The 17,080-nt window shown below is 34.2% G+C and overlaps 1 protein-coding gene across 1 annotated transcript; it reads left to right on the top strand.

Moving 5' to 3' along the window:
• Window positions 1-1,744: 1,744 nt before the first annotated feature.
• Window positions 1,745-2,203, top strand: LOC149577027 (RING-H2 finger protein ATL66-like). The gene has a single exon (XM_089795684.1). The coding sequence runs from the start codon at window positions 1,745-1,747 to the stop codon at window positions 2,201-2,203; it is 459 nt and encodes a 152-aa protein (XP_089651810.1).
• Window positions 2,204-17,080: the final 14,877 nt, after the last annotated feature.

Raw genomic sequence — 17,080 nt, 5'->3', positions numbered from 1 at the left:
GAGTACGTACTATAGAAATTAAATAAGAAATGTGATGAATGCAGATTAGAGTCTTCTGCATCTGACAATTAAGTCAAGTAGCAAGTTAGATCAAGAATGTGTCTAATGAAATACGACTTTAGCAATGATCAAAATAGACCAGAATTGGTATCATGGCAATGAGCCAATTTTGGGGTATTACAGTTAGTATGCAATACATTTTATTGAACTTCATAATATCTCCCTTTTGGTGCTTTTCTTGTCTTGGCCAAATTGAAGGTGTTTTATACTAATTTTGGATGCTATTCTATTTTTGCCCATGTAATATAAATAGCACAATTATACTTGTATAATTTTTCCTATTAAGCTATAGAATTAAAGGCATCAAACTATTTGTAATTAACAAAAGAAGGAAATAAGAGTGACTTAGAGATATTTAATTGTGTTGAAGGCTAGAGATTAATTATTGTTATTTATTATAATTATTTATTTTTATGTGTTAAGCTAATTCGAACCTAAGACCTCCTCCACATGAGAGACTCCCAAGTTATAGTTGTATCTAGGCTCTTGTCTATATAAATTACATTATTATACAACATATTTAATAATATAATAAAAATTATTAATAACTAATATAATTTATAGATTTCATCTAAAAAGTGTTTTTCTTTATCATATACATTTGAAAAAATGATTTTATTTTTATCATTAAACTTTGCATCTATCAATTATTGGTTCTCTTTTAGCCTTATTGACTTTAGCCTAAATTTTTTTTTTTATATGAAAAATTATTAATTTAAGTAGTACTCTTGATATTGATATTGCTATGTATCATTTTATTTTGCCACTACTACTACCAAAAATATTATAAACTTAATTGAACCTTTTGTATTGTTCTAATTAATACCAAATAAATTTACAATCCTTAGAGAAAATATATAATTTATTAAAAAAAGGGTCCTCTTATAGCGTACAATTGAGGAACCACGTTAGTTAATAAATAAACATTATTCAACCTTATGAAATTTAATAGAATTTAAATTAATACTTAAGCTATAATGTTACAAAATATTAATTAAAAATTTTCATTATAGATGAAAAAGTAGAACTATTATAATTCAAAGCATCAAGTAAATTATATATGAAAAATATATTTTAAATTTTTTTAAAATTTAGAAAATAATTACTTGTAAAGAAATTCTTATTATGTCTTTTGATTGGTTATTATTATTTATTTATTTAATTCAAATATATTAGAACCTAATTTTGTGAAACAAAAGGCTCACAATTTACCATTGTGTTCTAAGTTGTTCCAATAAAAGTAGACCTATTATAATTCAAATTTCAAATGAATATATTTTTAAGTAAAAGAAATATTTTTGAAGATTTTAAAATTTGAAAAATATAAAAGTCCCATTAAAGAACCCTACACCACACATACACATTTAATGTCCCCTCTTTAATTAAGTTACAAATCTATGTTATATGTACCAACATTTCCCAACTCCATAAAATGGACCAAGTATCTTCGGGGAAGCAAACCCTAATTTATATCTTTCAAATTTCCAAGACCAACGTTCATATTCTTGCTTTGACAACGGGTTTTCCACGCACGGTTACCTATAAAATCATTAAAGTAGACCATAAAACAAAGAGACATTGCTGCCATTCCCCCATTTTCCCATATTTCTTTCAGCGACCATAATACCCACCTAATCAATGGAGTTGTTTAGGAAGTGAATTCGCAGTCACAATTTTGTAAGTCATGAACATCGACAAAGGGCTGCAAGTTGCAATTACTTTATTCCTGTTCACAGTTATCGTTGCAATGATCGCCATATGTATTTATGTCTTTAGGTTGTGTTTAAATAGATATAGACAGGCTCTGGAGCAGCTAACGCCTAGCAATTCAGCAGGTTATCATGAAGGGCTCACACTAGAAGAAATTCAAAGACTTGAGTCGGTTCAGTACAGAAGACAATCAAATGGGTCATCTGATTCTGACTATGAATGTTGTATCTGCATATCTTCAGTGGAAGAAAATGAGTATGTTCGATACCTCCCTCACTGTAAACACTGTTTTCATAGAGAGTGTATAGACAAGTGGCTTTCATTGAACAATGTATGTCCATTGTGTTATGGTGAAGTTCGGATTGAGGAAAGAAATAGTGTTGTAATGGGTAATACAAGAGATGAAGGTGACTGCACCATCACTGTTAATTAGGGCATCAATACTATAAAGTTTAGTAGAAAACAAATGTTGTGTAGTAGGACTCATGTGAGTTTCAAAGATTTGAGGTATAATGATTTCGATTTAAAGGAATGGATTTGTTGATAAATAAGGAATGAAAAGGGCTTTGAGACCGGTCTTTACAGAATATGGCTAGTTATGTTCACAATGTAATCCAAGATTGTTATGTTGTTTCCAAAGAAGGGATCATTCACTGATTGAAGATTTTGACTCATATAGGAGTTTAATATATTTTGTGTTTCAAGAATAAGTCTATGTTATTCAATATATCAAAATTTCATAATCTAATATACTATTTGGAAGTTGTTTTTTTTTTCTTGGTTTTGATTTGTTTTTTGTTTTGGTTAAAAGGGGTAAAAATTTATTAAGATAGAAAGGATTACAACAAGGAGCTCTATCTTGAGCAACAAGTTCATTAAATTCTTTCACTATTTAGAGTTGCCCCCTATCCATAATGTTCTAGCTCAAAGCATGACCAAAAGCCCATTTGGCCAAACAATCAATAGCTATATTTTATTATGAGGAATGTAAGTAAACCTAATGAAATGAAGAGAGGTACAAAAGAGAAGAATGTAATTAACAATAGTGGCCAGTTGCCAACTAACATCCTCAAGCTCCTGCGAGGAAAGCAAGTTTATCATCACTTGGGAGTTAGACTCATAGATAATCTTGTGGCAAACAACATTGTTCCACAACATATAAAATGGACTGAGCCTCCATGAGATTGTTAGTGTAATCACCGTTATGCACTAAGAAAAAGAATTTAATGTCATCATAACTGCAACTAGCCACTCCCCCAATACTAGCAAGGCCTAGATTCCCCCAAGAAGAACCATCAGTGTTAATTTTCAGAACTCCATGGAGAGGAGGAGTCCAACGCCCATCTCGATTCACCCGACCTTTCCTGTTGCCAAGGCTACTTGGACACTCTTTGATATCTTTGAGATGCAACTCCATCCTGAAGATGAAATTTTAGGTGATTGCATATAGCAAGATCAACTAGATCCACACCCCTATCTAGGGCACACTTCACTTGAATAGTTTCCTGAAGAGAATGAGAGATCTTCCACCAAATATGTATAACACCAAAATGAACATCTTGGAAGATTTGATGATTCCTCTCCTACCAGATATGTCAGAGAATGGATGATAGACCAGCAACCCAAGGAGCATGGAGAGGAGAAGACTTGGAGGGAGCACCACCCAAGCAGGCCCAAAATGAAAGCAAAGAGGAAGCATGCCTACAAGAGAAACCCCAAGCACTCCACCAAAGGTGCTATAGCTAAGTAGAAAGGGAGAATTAGAAGAATAGATGGGAGACAGACTCCTCCCCATTAACACACAAAACACAATAAGAGGGGCCTTGAAATCCACGTTTACAAAGAATATCCTACATAAGATAGTGGTTGTGAGCCACTAGCCACATGAAAAAATTGTACTTAGACCAAGAAACTTTATTCCAAACTTGCTTCCACCAAGGAAACTTAGCATCCCCAAATAATTATCTAGTTATCTCCTGATACCTAATGCATACATGATATTTACCAAACAAGGTACCTCCCCAAGCCAAAACATCTAGTCCTAGCAAAGAGGAACACTCCCTAGAGGCTAAAATCTAAAAAAAATTTCAACAATCCACCTTTGTGACTTCAGGAGGAAAATCAAAAGAGTGTTTCCATTTGTAACCAACATGTCCCAATCGATAAGGAGTCTTGTAATGAGCCACTTTATCCCATCAAACAACATGAAAAGAATCACAAAGAGTCTGAAGATGAGGGTATATGGATAATATGAATGGAAATCCATCCCAAGCATGAGACCAAAACAAAGCCTCAAAGCCTCCCTTACATATCCAGAACAAACCTCTCTTATCAAACACAACACCAACCTTTAGAGTATCCCATACCGTAGAGCCATGACCTTCAAGAGAAAGTGCAGAAATAGAGAAAAGATCAGCACCATAAAAATATTTATGGGTGATAATATGAGCCCAAAGTTGGTGTTGTCCATAGCACCATTGCCAATAAAGCTTAACAGCCAATGCTTGACTACTCAAGAGAGCTGATTGAAGACCAAGACCACCATCCTTTTTAGGCCTACAAATAGTCTCCTAGCTAATCAAACTCTATTTAATGCTACACAAATTACCACTCCAAAGGAATTGCTAAGAAAGAGCATCAAACTCCTTGAGAAAGTAAATAGGAGTAGCCTAAACCATGCTTCTATAAGTAGGAAGAGCTTGAATAACAAATTGAAGAAGAGTAACCTGAGAAGTAGTAGAAAGCCATCTATGAGTCCAATGATTTACCTTATCATGAAGCTTGGTAATCAATTTTTTCTAGAAAAGTCATGGCTGCCTAGAAATAGCAATAAGGATGCCAAGAAAAGTCAAAGGAAGTGACCCAATCTAAAACCCGTAGGATGTTAGCAATCATTTACTAAATAGAATTAGGAGTGTTAAAAAAGTAAATTAAATATTTGTACTCATTAAATTTTTGGCCTAAAAAATAAATATCTAGAGTATGTCAAAAGGCTTTAGCTTCCTTGATCCTAGCAAGACCCGCAAGAGAAAAATCATCAACAATTTGAAGGTGAGAAAGAGTAGGTAAACCATTACCCCACCACCACCCTTGAATGGAATTCTAGGACACTTGATATTTAATGAATCTACCCAAGCCCTTAGCCATGATGATGAATAGATATGGGGAGAGAGGATCACCCTAGCCAAGGCCTCTAGAGTCATCAAATAGCTGGGAAGACTGACCATTAAGAATAACTAAAAAAGAGGTAGAAGTAACACAACTCATAGTCCAACTCACCTAGCCAGAGCTAAAGCCAAAGGTAAGAAGAATATTCCTTAGAAAACTCCATTTAACTCTATCATAGGCCTTAGCCATTTCTAGCTTAACAAACATTGCTCTCTGCCTTGAATTAGTCATAGAGTGAATAGCCCCAATAGCAATAACCACCCCCATCCAAAATTTGTCTTCCAACAACAAAACCACCTTGTTCCTTTGAGATAATAATGGGAAGCCATTTTTAATTCTCTCAGAAATCAACTTAGTAATGGCTTTGTAAATTACATTACATAAGACAATTGGTTAAAAAATTCTAATTGATTAGCACCTTCTCTTTTTGGAATAAGAGTAAGTAGAATTCAATGCCCGAAGCATCTTCCTGCTAAAATATGATTCCTTAGCCACCTCCAACAAATCATGATTAATGATGTCCCAGAATTCCTAAAAGAACTCATTTGGAAATCCATCAAGACCAGGAGCCTTTCCCTTAGGCATGCCAAAGACCACCTCCTCCAGCTCTTCCAAAGAGATCGGTCGCATGAGAAAATCATTCATTTCCTGAGTGATAAGGGAAGTAATACAAGACAAAATAATATTTTCTTCATTATCAGCAGGAGGAGAGTCCTCAGAGAAGAGGGTTGAAAAGTATCGAGTAGCGTCCTAGAACAAAGCTGGCAAGGAAGTCAATTGGATACCTTGAGAATTAACCAAAGAAGAGATATAGCTTTGATTTTGATGAGATTGCACAATTTTATGGAAAAAAGTAGTGTTCCGATCACCTTTCTCAAGCCAATCAACTTTAACCTTTTGCTTCCAAAAAATTTCCTCACAAAGTTCACATTCTTCTAGAGCTCTAGAAGCAAGGAATCCTTTGAGAAACCTCATCTCTAATCTGCCTGGTGATGACATCAAGATCTTCTTGAGCAAGTCTCTTAATAGGATGAAGGTTCCCAAAACATTGTCTATTCCATTTCCTGAACTGCCTTTTAACATATATATAACATATTGTCTAATTCCGTATTCTGAACTGCCTTGGAAGAGCTGTTTCTAGAATAGATTGGGGGCAATTGAATGTTATATATTTGTTTTGTATAACATTCAATATTCAATCATGGGAAGATGGTCAATAATGAAACTATTTTATAACATTCATGAAACCATTTCACAAGGTTCAATCACTCAAAAGATCAATATGAAACCATTTAACAACATTCATGAATCTATTTCATAATTTATTATAGAAATGATTGAATTTTCCATTTTCATTGTCCATTAACACTCAACCGTTCTGATGGTCAATTTTCAAATCTATTCCATTGAATTTAATAGACTTGTCTGGCCGTATTAAAACTTTCTAATAGCTATTAGAGATCAATTGTTTCAATTCTGAAAAGTCAAAACTTACATTTTTGTCATTTATAATAATTCTGCGCAGGTAATTTTCAACTAAGGTGAAAATTTAGATTTTTGTGCTGTATTGTTCAGATAATACTTTTTCTCGATTGCTGAGAGATTTATAAGTTTTAGCTCCCAACAGACCTTCTATATCCTGGAACAAATAGTTGAATGTTTGCTTGGTCACTTGATATCAAACCTTTCTTCTATAGAACTCTGGTTTTTCATCATTTTAGTCATGCGTCATAAATAAGTATTTTTCGAAATTGCTACGTCTGTTTTAAGCCAAGACATATGGTAGATCTTAAGAGCTTACTTTATATTGTAACGTTCAAAAGCAGTGTTTTCTGATATTATAAAAAATAGTTTTATTGTATTTAAAATTATATTTTATGGTACTAATATGTTTGATTTTTTTAATAAGTCTTTATTATTAATTTAAAATATTTAACTATATATTCACAAAAAAAGTCTGGAGATACATGATCATTCAACAAGAGTCACACAACTACTGATCAGAAGGTCATAAAATTATTCCTAAAAAAAGAAAAAAAAACTACCTTAGACAGCCAAAGTTGTACCAGCAGAGGGAGTTGGAACATAATTGTCTTCTTTTTTTACCCCATCCATCATTGGGGTCCACAAGCGGGTTGGGTGGAGACCACACATCATTACCAACATACTTTTCTTTATCTTTATCTTCCTAGGACATGGGAGAAAAATGGCCAAGGGAAGATGAGGGAATGACCATTTGGATGAGGTGGCCTCAAGCTATGAAGAGCCACTGCCAAGGGTGAACCAATCAAAAGCAAGAACAATAGGGGCAATAGAGAAAGATGAGATCAGCCAAAGCTATTTCATGGTGGAGAAGCTAAAAGGCAATGCTAACCATCATTCCTACCGCCAGGAGAGCAACAAGGAGCCTAAGACCAAGGATGACGAAGGAGATGTGTCCACAAGGCAGAGCATGGTCAACATAAATAGAATCTAAAGGCACTTTGGCTACCATACATGGGGCATTGTGATAGCCGTTTAGAAGCTCTTGTAGTTGGGCTACCTCACTTGCCACCTTGTTAGCATGTACTTGAATCTGCATCATTACATTATCACACATGCAAGCTTTAGTATACATAGAAATATTTACATCAAGAAAGGTATGAGTGAAAACAACAACATTTTTATCTTTCCAAAGAGTAAATAGAATCTTCATCCTAAAGGGATGCCAAACATGAGTGTATTTGAAGGAGATTCTAGCCAAATAACCCAACAAAATCATCCACCAAGAAAAAGGTTTAGCCCAAAATGGTTTGAGAAAATCATGAATCTAAACCCAATATTCTTGAGTTATTTTGTAAAACCAAAAAGTATGAAGAAATGTCTCTTGTTACCCACTAAAAGGGACACCTAGGATCAGGGACTCCTAGATGCTTGAGTCAAGGATCCAAGGGAAATGGAAAAGAACACACCAAACAAAGTGTGCAATCTTTGACTCGGTAATGGTAGTAAAAGTAGTGTCAAATCTTAGTCTCCAATTTTTCTAAGAAGACTTCAAGTGCCAATGTTTGTTGAGGGTGTCATCCATGGGCAAGTGTGGCACCAGCTAGAAGTATCTCATCTTGGGCCTATAAGTAGCAAGAGGAGTTGCAAGTACCTTGCAATCCTTCAACAACATATTTGATTTTTACTTTTATGAATTCTAAAATTTATTTATTTATTATTTAAATAGTTATAAATTATTTTTTGTAATATAGGCAGGTTTAGATAAGCAAACCTATATGTTATACTGAGAATATATTAAAAATTAAAGAATATTTATTATGTATCTATGCTTGCAATTGTCAAATCAATTTTGGGATTTAGTTCAATCAATAAGGAAAATAATACGCACTCTACAAGGATGGGAGATCAAAGAAATTATAGCTTTACCATAATTTGGATTGACCCTACTATTCTAGGTGGAACTAATTGATACAACTAAACACAACTTGGTATATTGAGATTTGGTGCCAAATAACCAATAATTCTATAGAGTGTGCAATGGTGCTAGAGGGGTGGTGGGTCGAGGGGGAATAGTACAAGATTGAGAACATAAATAAATACATCATACATGTGGTTCAAGTTCAATTCCCATTATATACCCCAATATGGATGGATGCTTTTGGGTCATCCATGGTTTGGTCATTTTTTTCAAGGAATTTTTAGAATTGGACTCTCTATTTTATGTTTGGCTTTTTGTAATGGTGCTAGGACCTTTCAATCTTCTAGGTATCTTTTCTTTGTTGTTGTGGTCCTTCCCTAATTGTTGTTACAAGTTCCTATATGCTCTCAAGTCCTAAAGGTGACATCTCTTCCCTATGGTTATTTCATAGCTATGTGGTTTACCTTTTTACATTTACTTTTTGATGTGCATGAGAGGTGGAATGGGAGGCATTCAAATTTTGGGAGGAGATCATAGAGTTAAAGAAGTAGTTGGGATTCCTAATCATATTCAAATATAGGAAGTGTTTCTATAAAGGAGGGGGTTGAGTTTAACATGTGCACCAAATATAGAACTATTTATGGTAGAGTGCTCATGTATCATATGTTGGGTTCTTGGAAAGGTCAGCCTCTTTTAACTCATATTGATGTAGAGTCCTAAAATGTTTCTTGATTTGTGTCTCTATTTGCTGAGATTATTTCTCTCTTGATATTTTCCACTTTTTCAATGAAATGACTGGTAACCATATTAAACTAATTTAAATGATCCGCAATAGATCCACCTTCTATCATCTAAATGTTAAATTAATGCTACATGAGAAATACCTTGTTTGAAGTGGAAGGCTTTTTATACAACCTTGAACTAGGGTTTGCGTAAACTCTTACATCATTTTTACTTTTGCAATATTAAATGCCATTAATTGTTCTAGGCATATAATGGAATACTTTTGACTATCTTTCTCTCCAAAATATCCCAGTCCTCATCTATCATAGAGGTTAGCTTCTTGAATTTCCTTCCAATGGTCACCATAAATCCTTCTAATAATAGTATTCTTCCATTTGCAATTTCATAACAAAAAGTTCTACCCATAAACTTCTCGAGTTTTAGCTTACACAAGTTTTCCATCGCTCCCACTCATCTATGAGACTCCTACTCAGCTATGAGATCTTCTTGCAAAGGATAACAAAAAATAACCTTTCTCTAATACCACTTGTTAGGATTAATGAAAAATACATAAAATAATAATGCATGCAAAAGAGAATACAAGACACAAAGATTTAATGTGGTTGACCCAACCCTTGGGTTGCATCCCCAAACAACAAGTCCAATCTCTTTATTATCTAGTGATTACAATGTGATTGTAATTTGTAACCCCCTTTATTTCTTAATACCACCACAAGAAGCTATTATCACATCACACCTTTTGAAATTCCTGACCTTAAGCCATTTTGTACAAGATTTTTGATGTTTTAGGGTAATAGTTAGTTACAACATGTTGACCAAAAATTGTTGATAAAATAGGACCAAAAGGAAAAATTATGGGGGCTATCATCCCCAAACCCTACTGAGGAATTATGGAGAGTGTATAATACTTCCTTGATTAGTCACAACAATCTAACATATTGTTGTCTCCAATTGTCTAAAACTTGTAATATATGTATGCACAGATGTCTGCTACGTGTAACACTCTACTAGTTACTTGTAAAAATATGCCTTATGGATCATCTTCATGTGAAATGAATGGGTTCTTCTTAAATTCATACATAGGCCTTTCACTCACATCACATATAGTAGGGTTTTCCATCTTTCCAAAGTTACTATGTAAGCAATAAATACCCTCAATTTTGTAAAGCTAGGGTTCACAAAATTTTCTATCCAAATTCCTTAAACCCACTTCAATTTTCTTTGAAATTTGGCTTTTTTATGGTTCCTAACTTCTTGCACAGTCAAATGGTACACCAAAATATGATTGTACCCTTTAAGTACTTTCTAATTCAATTCTGCATTAATTGTGCAAGTACACATGCTTCAAAAATTTGTTCTTATTAACCAAAGAATTTGTTTCTATTCATGCACTCACATATGAACTCAAAATCTTTTGCATACTTAGGTGTGGCTTCTTACATCAATATCCATGTCATATTATATGCACAGACTAATGTCTTTTCCCTTATAATTCTCTAATGAAATGATTGCATAGATTGATGAAGGTTGGTTTGCAACTACTAATGGCTACAACTTATTTTGAAGTGTTTCATTTGACTTATTTTCTACACAAATTTGTGAACTTGCAAGTGTTGGATACAATTGATTAATTATGTGTTGTCTTTGATGTTACACAAATGTCATATCAGTTGTCAATTAGTGCATACCAAGCTCACTTGGTTAGCAAGATAATTTTCTTTGTCTACCGAGTGTTCTTGAAGTTTACTCTACGAAGACAGTGTTTACCGAGCTCACTCAAAATTTGAACAAATTTAGGTAGGTAGTAGTGCTAACCAAGTTCTCATGGTTAATGAAGGAACGTTGGTCAGATTTAGTGCTAAATGAGTTCACTTGGTTACCAAAGGATTTTTGCAAGTTCACAGTGTTAACCAAGCTTCTGTTGGTTAACATAGAAAATCATCTCAGAACTAGTGTTTACCAAGTAGGGTCGGTCAATGAAGGATTTTTTTGTTTTGGCATGAGAAGCTTAATTATTTTAAGTATTGGTTCTAGCTAACTATGGTAATTATTATTTTTTATTTTAATTTGAATTTGGGCCGACTTGACAATTTGGATGGTATAAATGAAAGGTCAAGTTGAGATTTCTAGTGTGTGTGCAAGTGTGTTGATTGAATTAAGAAGGAAAGAGTGAGAGCAAACTTGAAGGATAAGCAGGTATTCTTGTGGAGCAAAAAAGTGTTATTTGATTAGGAAAGATCAAGTATGAAGTAGAATAGAGATCTGTAATCAGAAATTTAGTTGTATCACAATCAGGTCATTTTTCATTATTACTATCTAACCTGTTCGTCTGAATTTTCACATGATGGAAGTCCTTTGTCTAGGAATAGAAATTTCAGATTGTGTCCATAAGTGATGAATAGGGTTTCTAGATAAGTCATTTGTTTGCTACCCTTTGAAATTTTTTGTGAAAACCCTACGTTTCACTCCATTCTTACGTGGTCAGGTGCAAAATATTTGATTTTTCAAATAGGGTAAATATTTTGTTGTCTTTTATCCTTCGCACCCCCGAGCCACTTAGAGGATACATTTATGATGAGTCTCATATTATTGATTGGGATGCTTTACAGGTGGAGTCAGACGGGCAGCTAGCACTGGAGCCTATCCGCATTATTGCCCGACGGACCCTAGCACTTCGAGGCCGAGAGCTGGACCAGGTTAGGGTCCAATGGGATTATTACGATGAGGTCACAGCTTCATGGGAGGATGCAGTGCAGATGAAATCTCAGTACCCATACCTTTTTGATGAACTCTAGGAGGAAGTTCATGCCTAGTGGGGGAGGATGTGAGGCCTCGCCCTGACCCATCGTAGCATAGTGATACATTACTACTATTTTTGTTATCTGCGACTCGAGATGTCGAGACATTATCGGATGCTTAGAACATATTTTATTATTTCATGTTGTGTGATGTTATTTCCAGATATATTTGATGATTGTCATTTAATGATCATGTATATGTATGTTGACGAAATCAGTAAGATTGAGATTTGATTCAAGATATTTCAATGGTTAAGAATTATGTAGGATGAAGAAACTCTTATTTGATGCATGTTTTAATTTATGAAAATTTTTGATACATATATGTTTATATACATGTGATTTTCAGGACTACTGATGTGTGCAATGAGTGTGCAGATATTTAGCCGAGAAACCCTACGGAGGAACAAAACTGATCTTCATGTCCTAAAATTTGGAAACCTTATTGTTCGTAATTATGTTCTTTCAGTGTCGCTTGACACTCGTAAAATGTTATGTGCTTCGGTATGCTGGTTAGGGTTAATTGTTTAACCTTTGGTTTCAAGTTAGTGTCAATTTTCTATTAGATTCTTCATGAGGGTTAGTCATCCCTAATTCGATTTAGGGCTAGATTTTCTAGTTAGAGTTGTTAGATGGACCTATTTTATTTCTAGATTTTATTTTGTCTCTAACCTCTTCCCTAAGGCTTTAAAACATGTTTTTTTTCTAACCTATGGGTGTGGGTATGGGTTAGGGGTCTTTTCCAACCCTTAAGCCCCTAGCTTTGACTTTTGAGGGCACTCAAAAAGTCCCTTTTTGCCTTTGTGCGAAAATTGCAAGTAATTGTCATGACTTGTCTTACCCCACCTCCTTTTAGGGTTTAACCATGGTGTAGGTTGTGTTAGGAGTTTCTAGAGTGGCTAAGTGAGTGGAGATAGTTATTGCTCTTTTTGGGTGGTTGAGTTGGAGGCTTATTAGAGGCCTTCCTTGGTCTAGTGGTTTGGTTAACCAATCTCTACATTGAGAGAAGATTTCTTGAAGCTTGAAGGAAGGAGGGATACTCTACTCAAATTTTTTCATTGCCATTACCTCTTTGAGAAGGTAGGAAACTCCCATCTCCCTTATTCAGTTTTTATGTTTTGTTTCATGTTCTTGTTACCTTGTTGTTGTTTTACTATTGTATGGTTGTGGGTATGTTGGGAAGATTTGTAAATCTTGTTATTTTGGTTGTTTTCCTTTCTTGTTTATGTTTGCAATTTTGAGTTTCCTTGCATGGGTGTTTGCGTATTACTCACCTTAAGAGAGGGCAGAAGTGACCAATTTTGGGAGAGGTCTGTTTAGTTGGACTCCAACTTGTGTAGAGTCTCTTCTCAGGATGAGAAGAGGGATAAAGGGAAGGGTGTTATGGGCCTCTACCCGTCAGCACAAACCTGGTATGAGTATGGAAAGTTAAAATGGAAGAAGGGAAGTTCTTGGTTATTGGCCCCGATTGGGCATCTGAATTGGTGTTGTGCTTGACTTCTCCAGTTGGAAGAATCCACCTCTCCCTAGTCTTGATTCACTGTGAATCTTATTGTGTAAACCATGTATGATTATGCATGCTTGATGTTCTTTTGGTTATGCTTGATTGTCACCCGATCAGTTATTGGTTTCTTCCATGGCTCTTGAAATGAGATTCAGAAAACATTACAAAATTCTTGATGATGACCATGAAGAAAATTGGATAAAATTGTTGTAATTGGGATTGAGATGCTATTGTAAGTTGTAATTTTAATCCTTATTGTATATGGCAACGAAGCCGGGTTTTCTTCCTGATTCTTTCCCGGCTGAGCCCTTGAATCAGGTTAGCCAATAAAGTAATGGATGAGTGTATTTGGTTCTCTTAATATTTGTTCATAACGTTCAGTTGTATGAGTGCTCATCAAAAGAGAATAAATCAATTTGCATATATATATATATATATATATATATACATATATATATATATATACATATACATATATATACATATACATATATATATACATATACATATATATACATATACATATATATATATATACATATATACATACATATACATATATATATATATATACATATATATATATATATATATGTATATATATATATGTATATGTATATATATATGTATATGTATATATATGTATATGTATGTATATATATATATATGTATATATATATATATGTATGTATATATATATATATATATGTATATATATATATGTATATGTATATATATATATATATATATATGTATATGTATATATATATATATATGTATATGTATATATATATATGTATATATATATATATATGTATGTATATATATATATATATGTATGTATATATATATATATATATATACATATATATATATATATATATATATATATATATATATATATATATATATATATATATATAAATGGGAAAATAGAATCATAAATAATGTCTTGATTTATGAATGTCCAAGTTTTAATTACGATAATGAAGAGTTGAATTGATATAGTGAGTTTCAATTTTGATGTATAAGTATTATGATGAGATCAATCAAGAGAAAAACCATATATTACGAAATCAAAGATAGTTCATTCCTTGATAAATTTCATGGTGGTTACAATCAAATTTGAATGAGAATAATCCACCACCTTTTTCTTTTATTATGTGCATAGTATCATTCACCTTCTAAGTTCTTCAAATATGATCAATTGGACTGAGAGGTTGTATTCTTGAAATCAATAATAATAATAATCAGAACATAGAACTCATACCATGTCCTTGAAGAATTAATATTAAACATACATGTTTAACTAGAGATTGAGAGACTTTACCTAATGTACTCCTTTGCATTGGAATACTTGTATTAAGGAAACATGTTAATAATAGATTTATTCAAATCCTTAGCAACATGAATGAAATGCTTAAAATAGCATGATCATGCCTTGTCAAAATTTTTGCTTTCAAAAAAAAAAAATATGCACTCCCAGGAGTAAAAACTCTCTGGAAAATGCATGGGGAAAAAGAATTCATTGCTTCCAAGCCACAGAGCATATTCTTGCTCAGATTCCTTCCTTAGTGAATAAAGAAACTAGATAAATATTATGTAAATCTCTTTGGTACATAATTCTGAATATATATATATATATACTTTTCTTAAATAAAGCCAATATCTAAATATCTCCTCTTCACCTATAAAACTTTATGTTTTTTATTGCCTCCTTGGCCTTGCACGTCAGTTTAAGCTTGCCTTTAACAAGCTCTTTAATGTCTACCTCATGTCATAGTGGATGGGATGGGTGGGTGACATCACCCTGCCACCTTGTCCCATCCCCATCCTTCTCCCATCCTAGCGGCCAGGTTGGATCAGTGGCATTTATGTTGAAAAGGGTATGGTGGTTGTCACTTTTATTTCAAATTTTTTTTTTCCCTTGCTCATCTATGATCATGTGCACACCCTTGGGATTGCGTTCCCCTTCCTTGGGCTACATGGAAACGTTGGGAGGAGAGATCAATGTCAACACATGACATTAATGCTTGGACGCTGGCCTAGCTTGGGAGTAGTATTAATGTCCTATAGAATGTTTGTTTAAAAACTTCAGACCTCATCCCCTCTGCGTACCTTCTTCCTGATGTGTAGGCTTGGGGTTGCGTGGGGCCTAGGGTGAGGTGTAGGGAGGGGTCAAATCGACCTATCACATAAGCTAGTGTTATCATTTGTGGTTAGGGTAGGATAGCTGGGATTAGGATAGACTAGAGTTAGTAGGGTAGAGTTAATTGTGTTTAGGTGTAGGTTAGTTATTTAATTCCTTGGTTTTAGTCTCTTTATTAATATCATTTTATACATATTATTTTATTTATGTATTTTATATTTGTAGTTAGCATTTTAGAATATGTTTTAGTATAGATAATTTAGTATTTATTAGATGGTTGTGTCTTTAGGTTGTTTTAGTTTAAAGTTGTAAAGAGAAATTTGTTTAAATCAAGTCTTAAGTTAGCATTACATATGAAGTTAATTTATAACCACTTAGTTATATAGTTAGTTTAGAATGAAACTTTAATCTGTTAAAGTGTACTTAGTTTAATTTAATAGAGTTTTAAGTTAACGTTGAAATTATTTTAAATCTTTTAATTATTAAGTTAGTTGATAACTATGTTGTGTAATTTTGAGTTGGTTTTAGGTTATCCATTTTAGTATATTTAGTATAAATTTTTAAACATTTAAGGTTTTAGCAAACTCATTATGAAACTATTATCAATCATTTAAAACCCAGGGCATGTTAAATTATTAATTCAAAATAAAAATAAAAATTTGTGTGTGTGTTTTTGCCTTCAAGTTTTGGGCATGACATTTTGGTATCAGAGCCCGTGTTTCAACACTAGGAACCTTAAACCATTATGCTTCCTAAACTTAACTCAAACTTTTATTTGTGTAGATGCCACCTGTTACTCGCAACCGGCGAGGCAGAGGTCATAAGACTGGGGGTGGTAGAGCGGGACAGGAGGGTGGACCACCACCACCTCCACCACCACCTCCACCACCACCAAACCAAAACCAGGACATAATTGATGCACTCCAAACTTTGATCCATGTAGTTCAACAGAGAGTGGTACCTATAGTTCAGTCAGTGCAGCAGATTCCAGTAGTGGAAGCAGAGGGACCCGGAGGAGGCGGGCCCAGAGTCAGAGAGAGGACTAGGAGTCCCCCACCGAGATAGATAGAGGGTCAGGGTGATCACGAGGAAGAGTCCATACACCAGAGGGAACCCCCTTTTGACAGACCTCCTAGGCATGTTGGGGATGACATCAGGGAATTGATTCGACTCGGGCCACCCTTGTTTACCGGTACCACTGAGGGTTCAGTAGCAGAGGCATGGTTGCAGAGCTTACAGCGGTGCTTTGGGTTACGCCCTTATGGGAGTAATCTAAAAGCACGACTAGCAGTTCATCAGTTGAGAGGGGATGCCTCCAACTGGTGGCATCAGGAGAAGATCATTGGTGGAGTGAGGATGGACACCCTCACATGGGAATCTTTCCTAGAAAGATTTTGAGAGAGATACTTGTCAGAGCATTTTCGGCAGAAGCAGATAGAGGAGTTCCATTCTCTTTATCAGAGAGGCCTTACAGTGGCTCAATACGAGAGTAGGTTTCTCGAGCTCCTTCCCTATGTGGAATACATGAAGGACGAGAAACTATG

This window comes from Cupressus sempervirens, chromosome 1 (assembly GCF_028749045.1).
Source record: "Cupressus sempervirens isolate cs-2001-9-10 chromosome 1, ASM2874904v1, whole genome shotgun sequence".
NCBI lineage: Eukaryota > Viridiplantae > Streptophyta > Pinopsida > Cupressales > Cupressaceae > Cupressus > Cupressus sempervirens.
The sequence above is the reverse complement of the archived record's forward strand: the minus strand, read 5'-3'. Positions and strand labels throughout refer to the sequence as shown.

Coding starts and splice junctions, on each gene's coding strand:
- LOC149577027 (XM_089795684.1), top strand. CDS start 1,745: ATGAACATCGACAAAGGGCTGCAAGTTGCAATTACTTTATTCCTGTTC.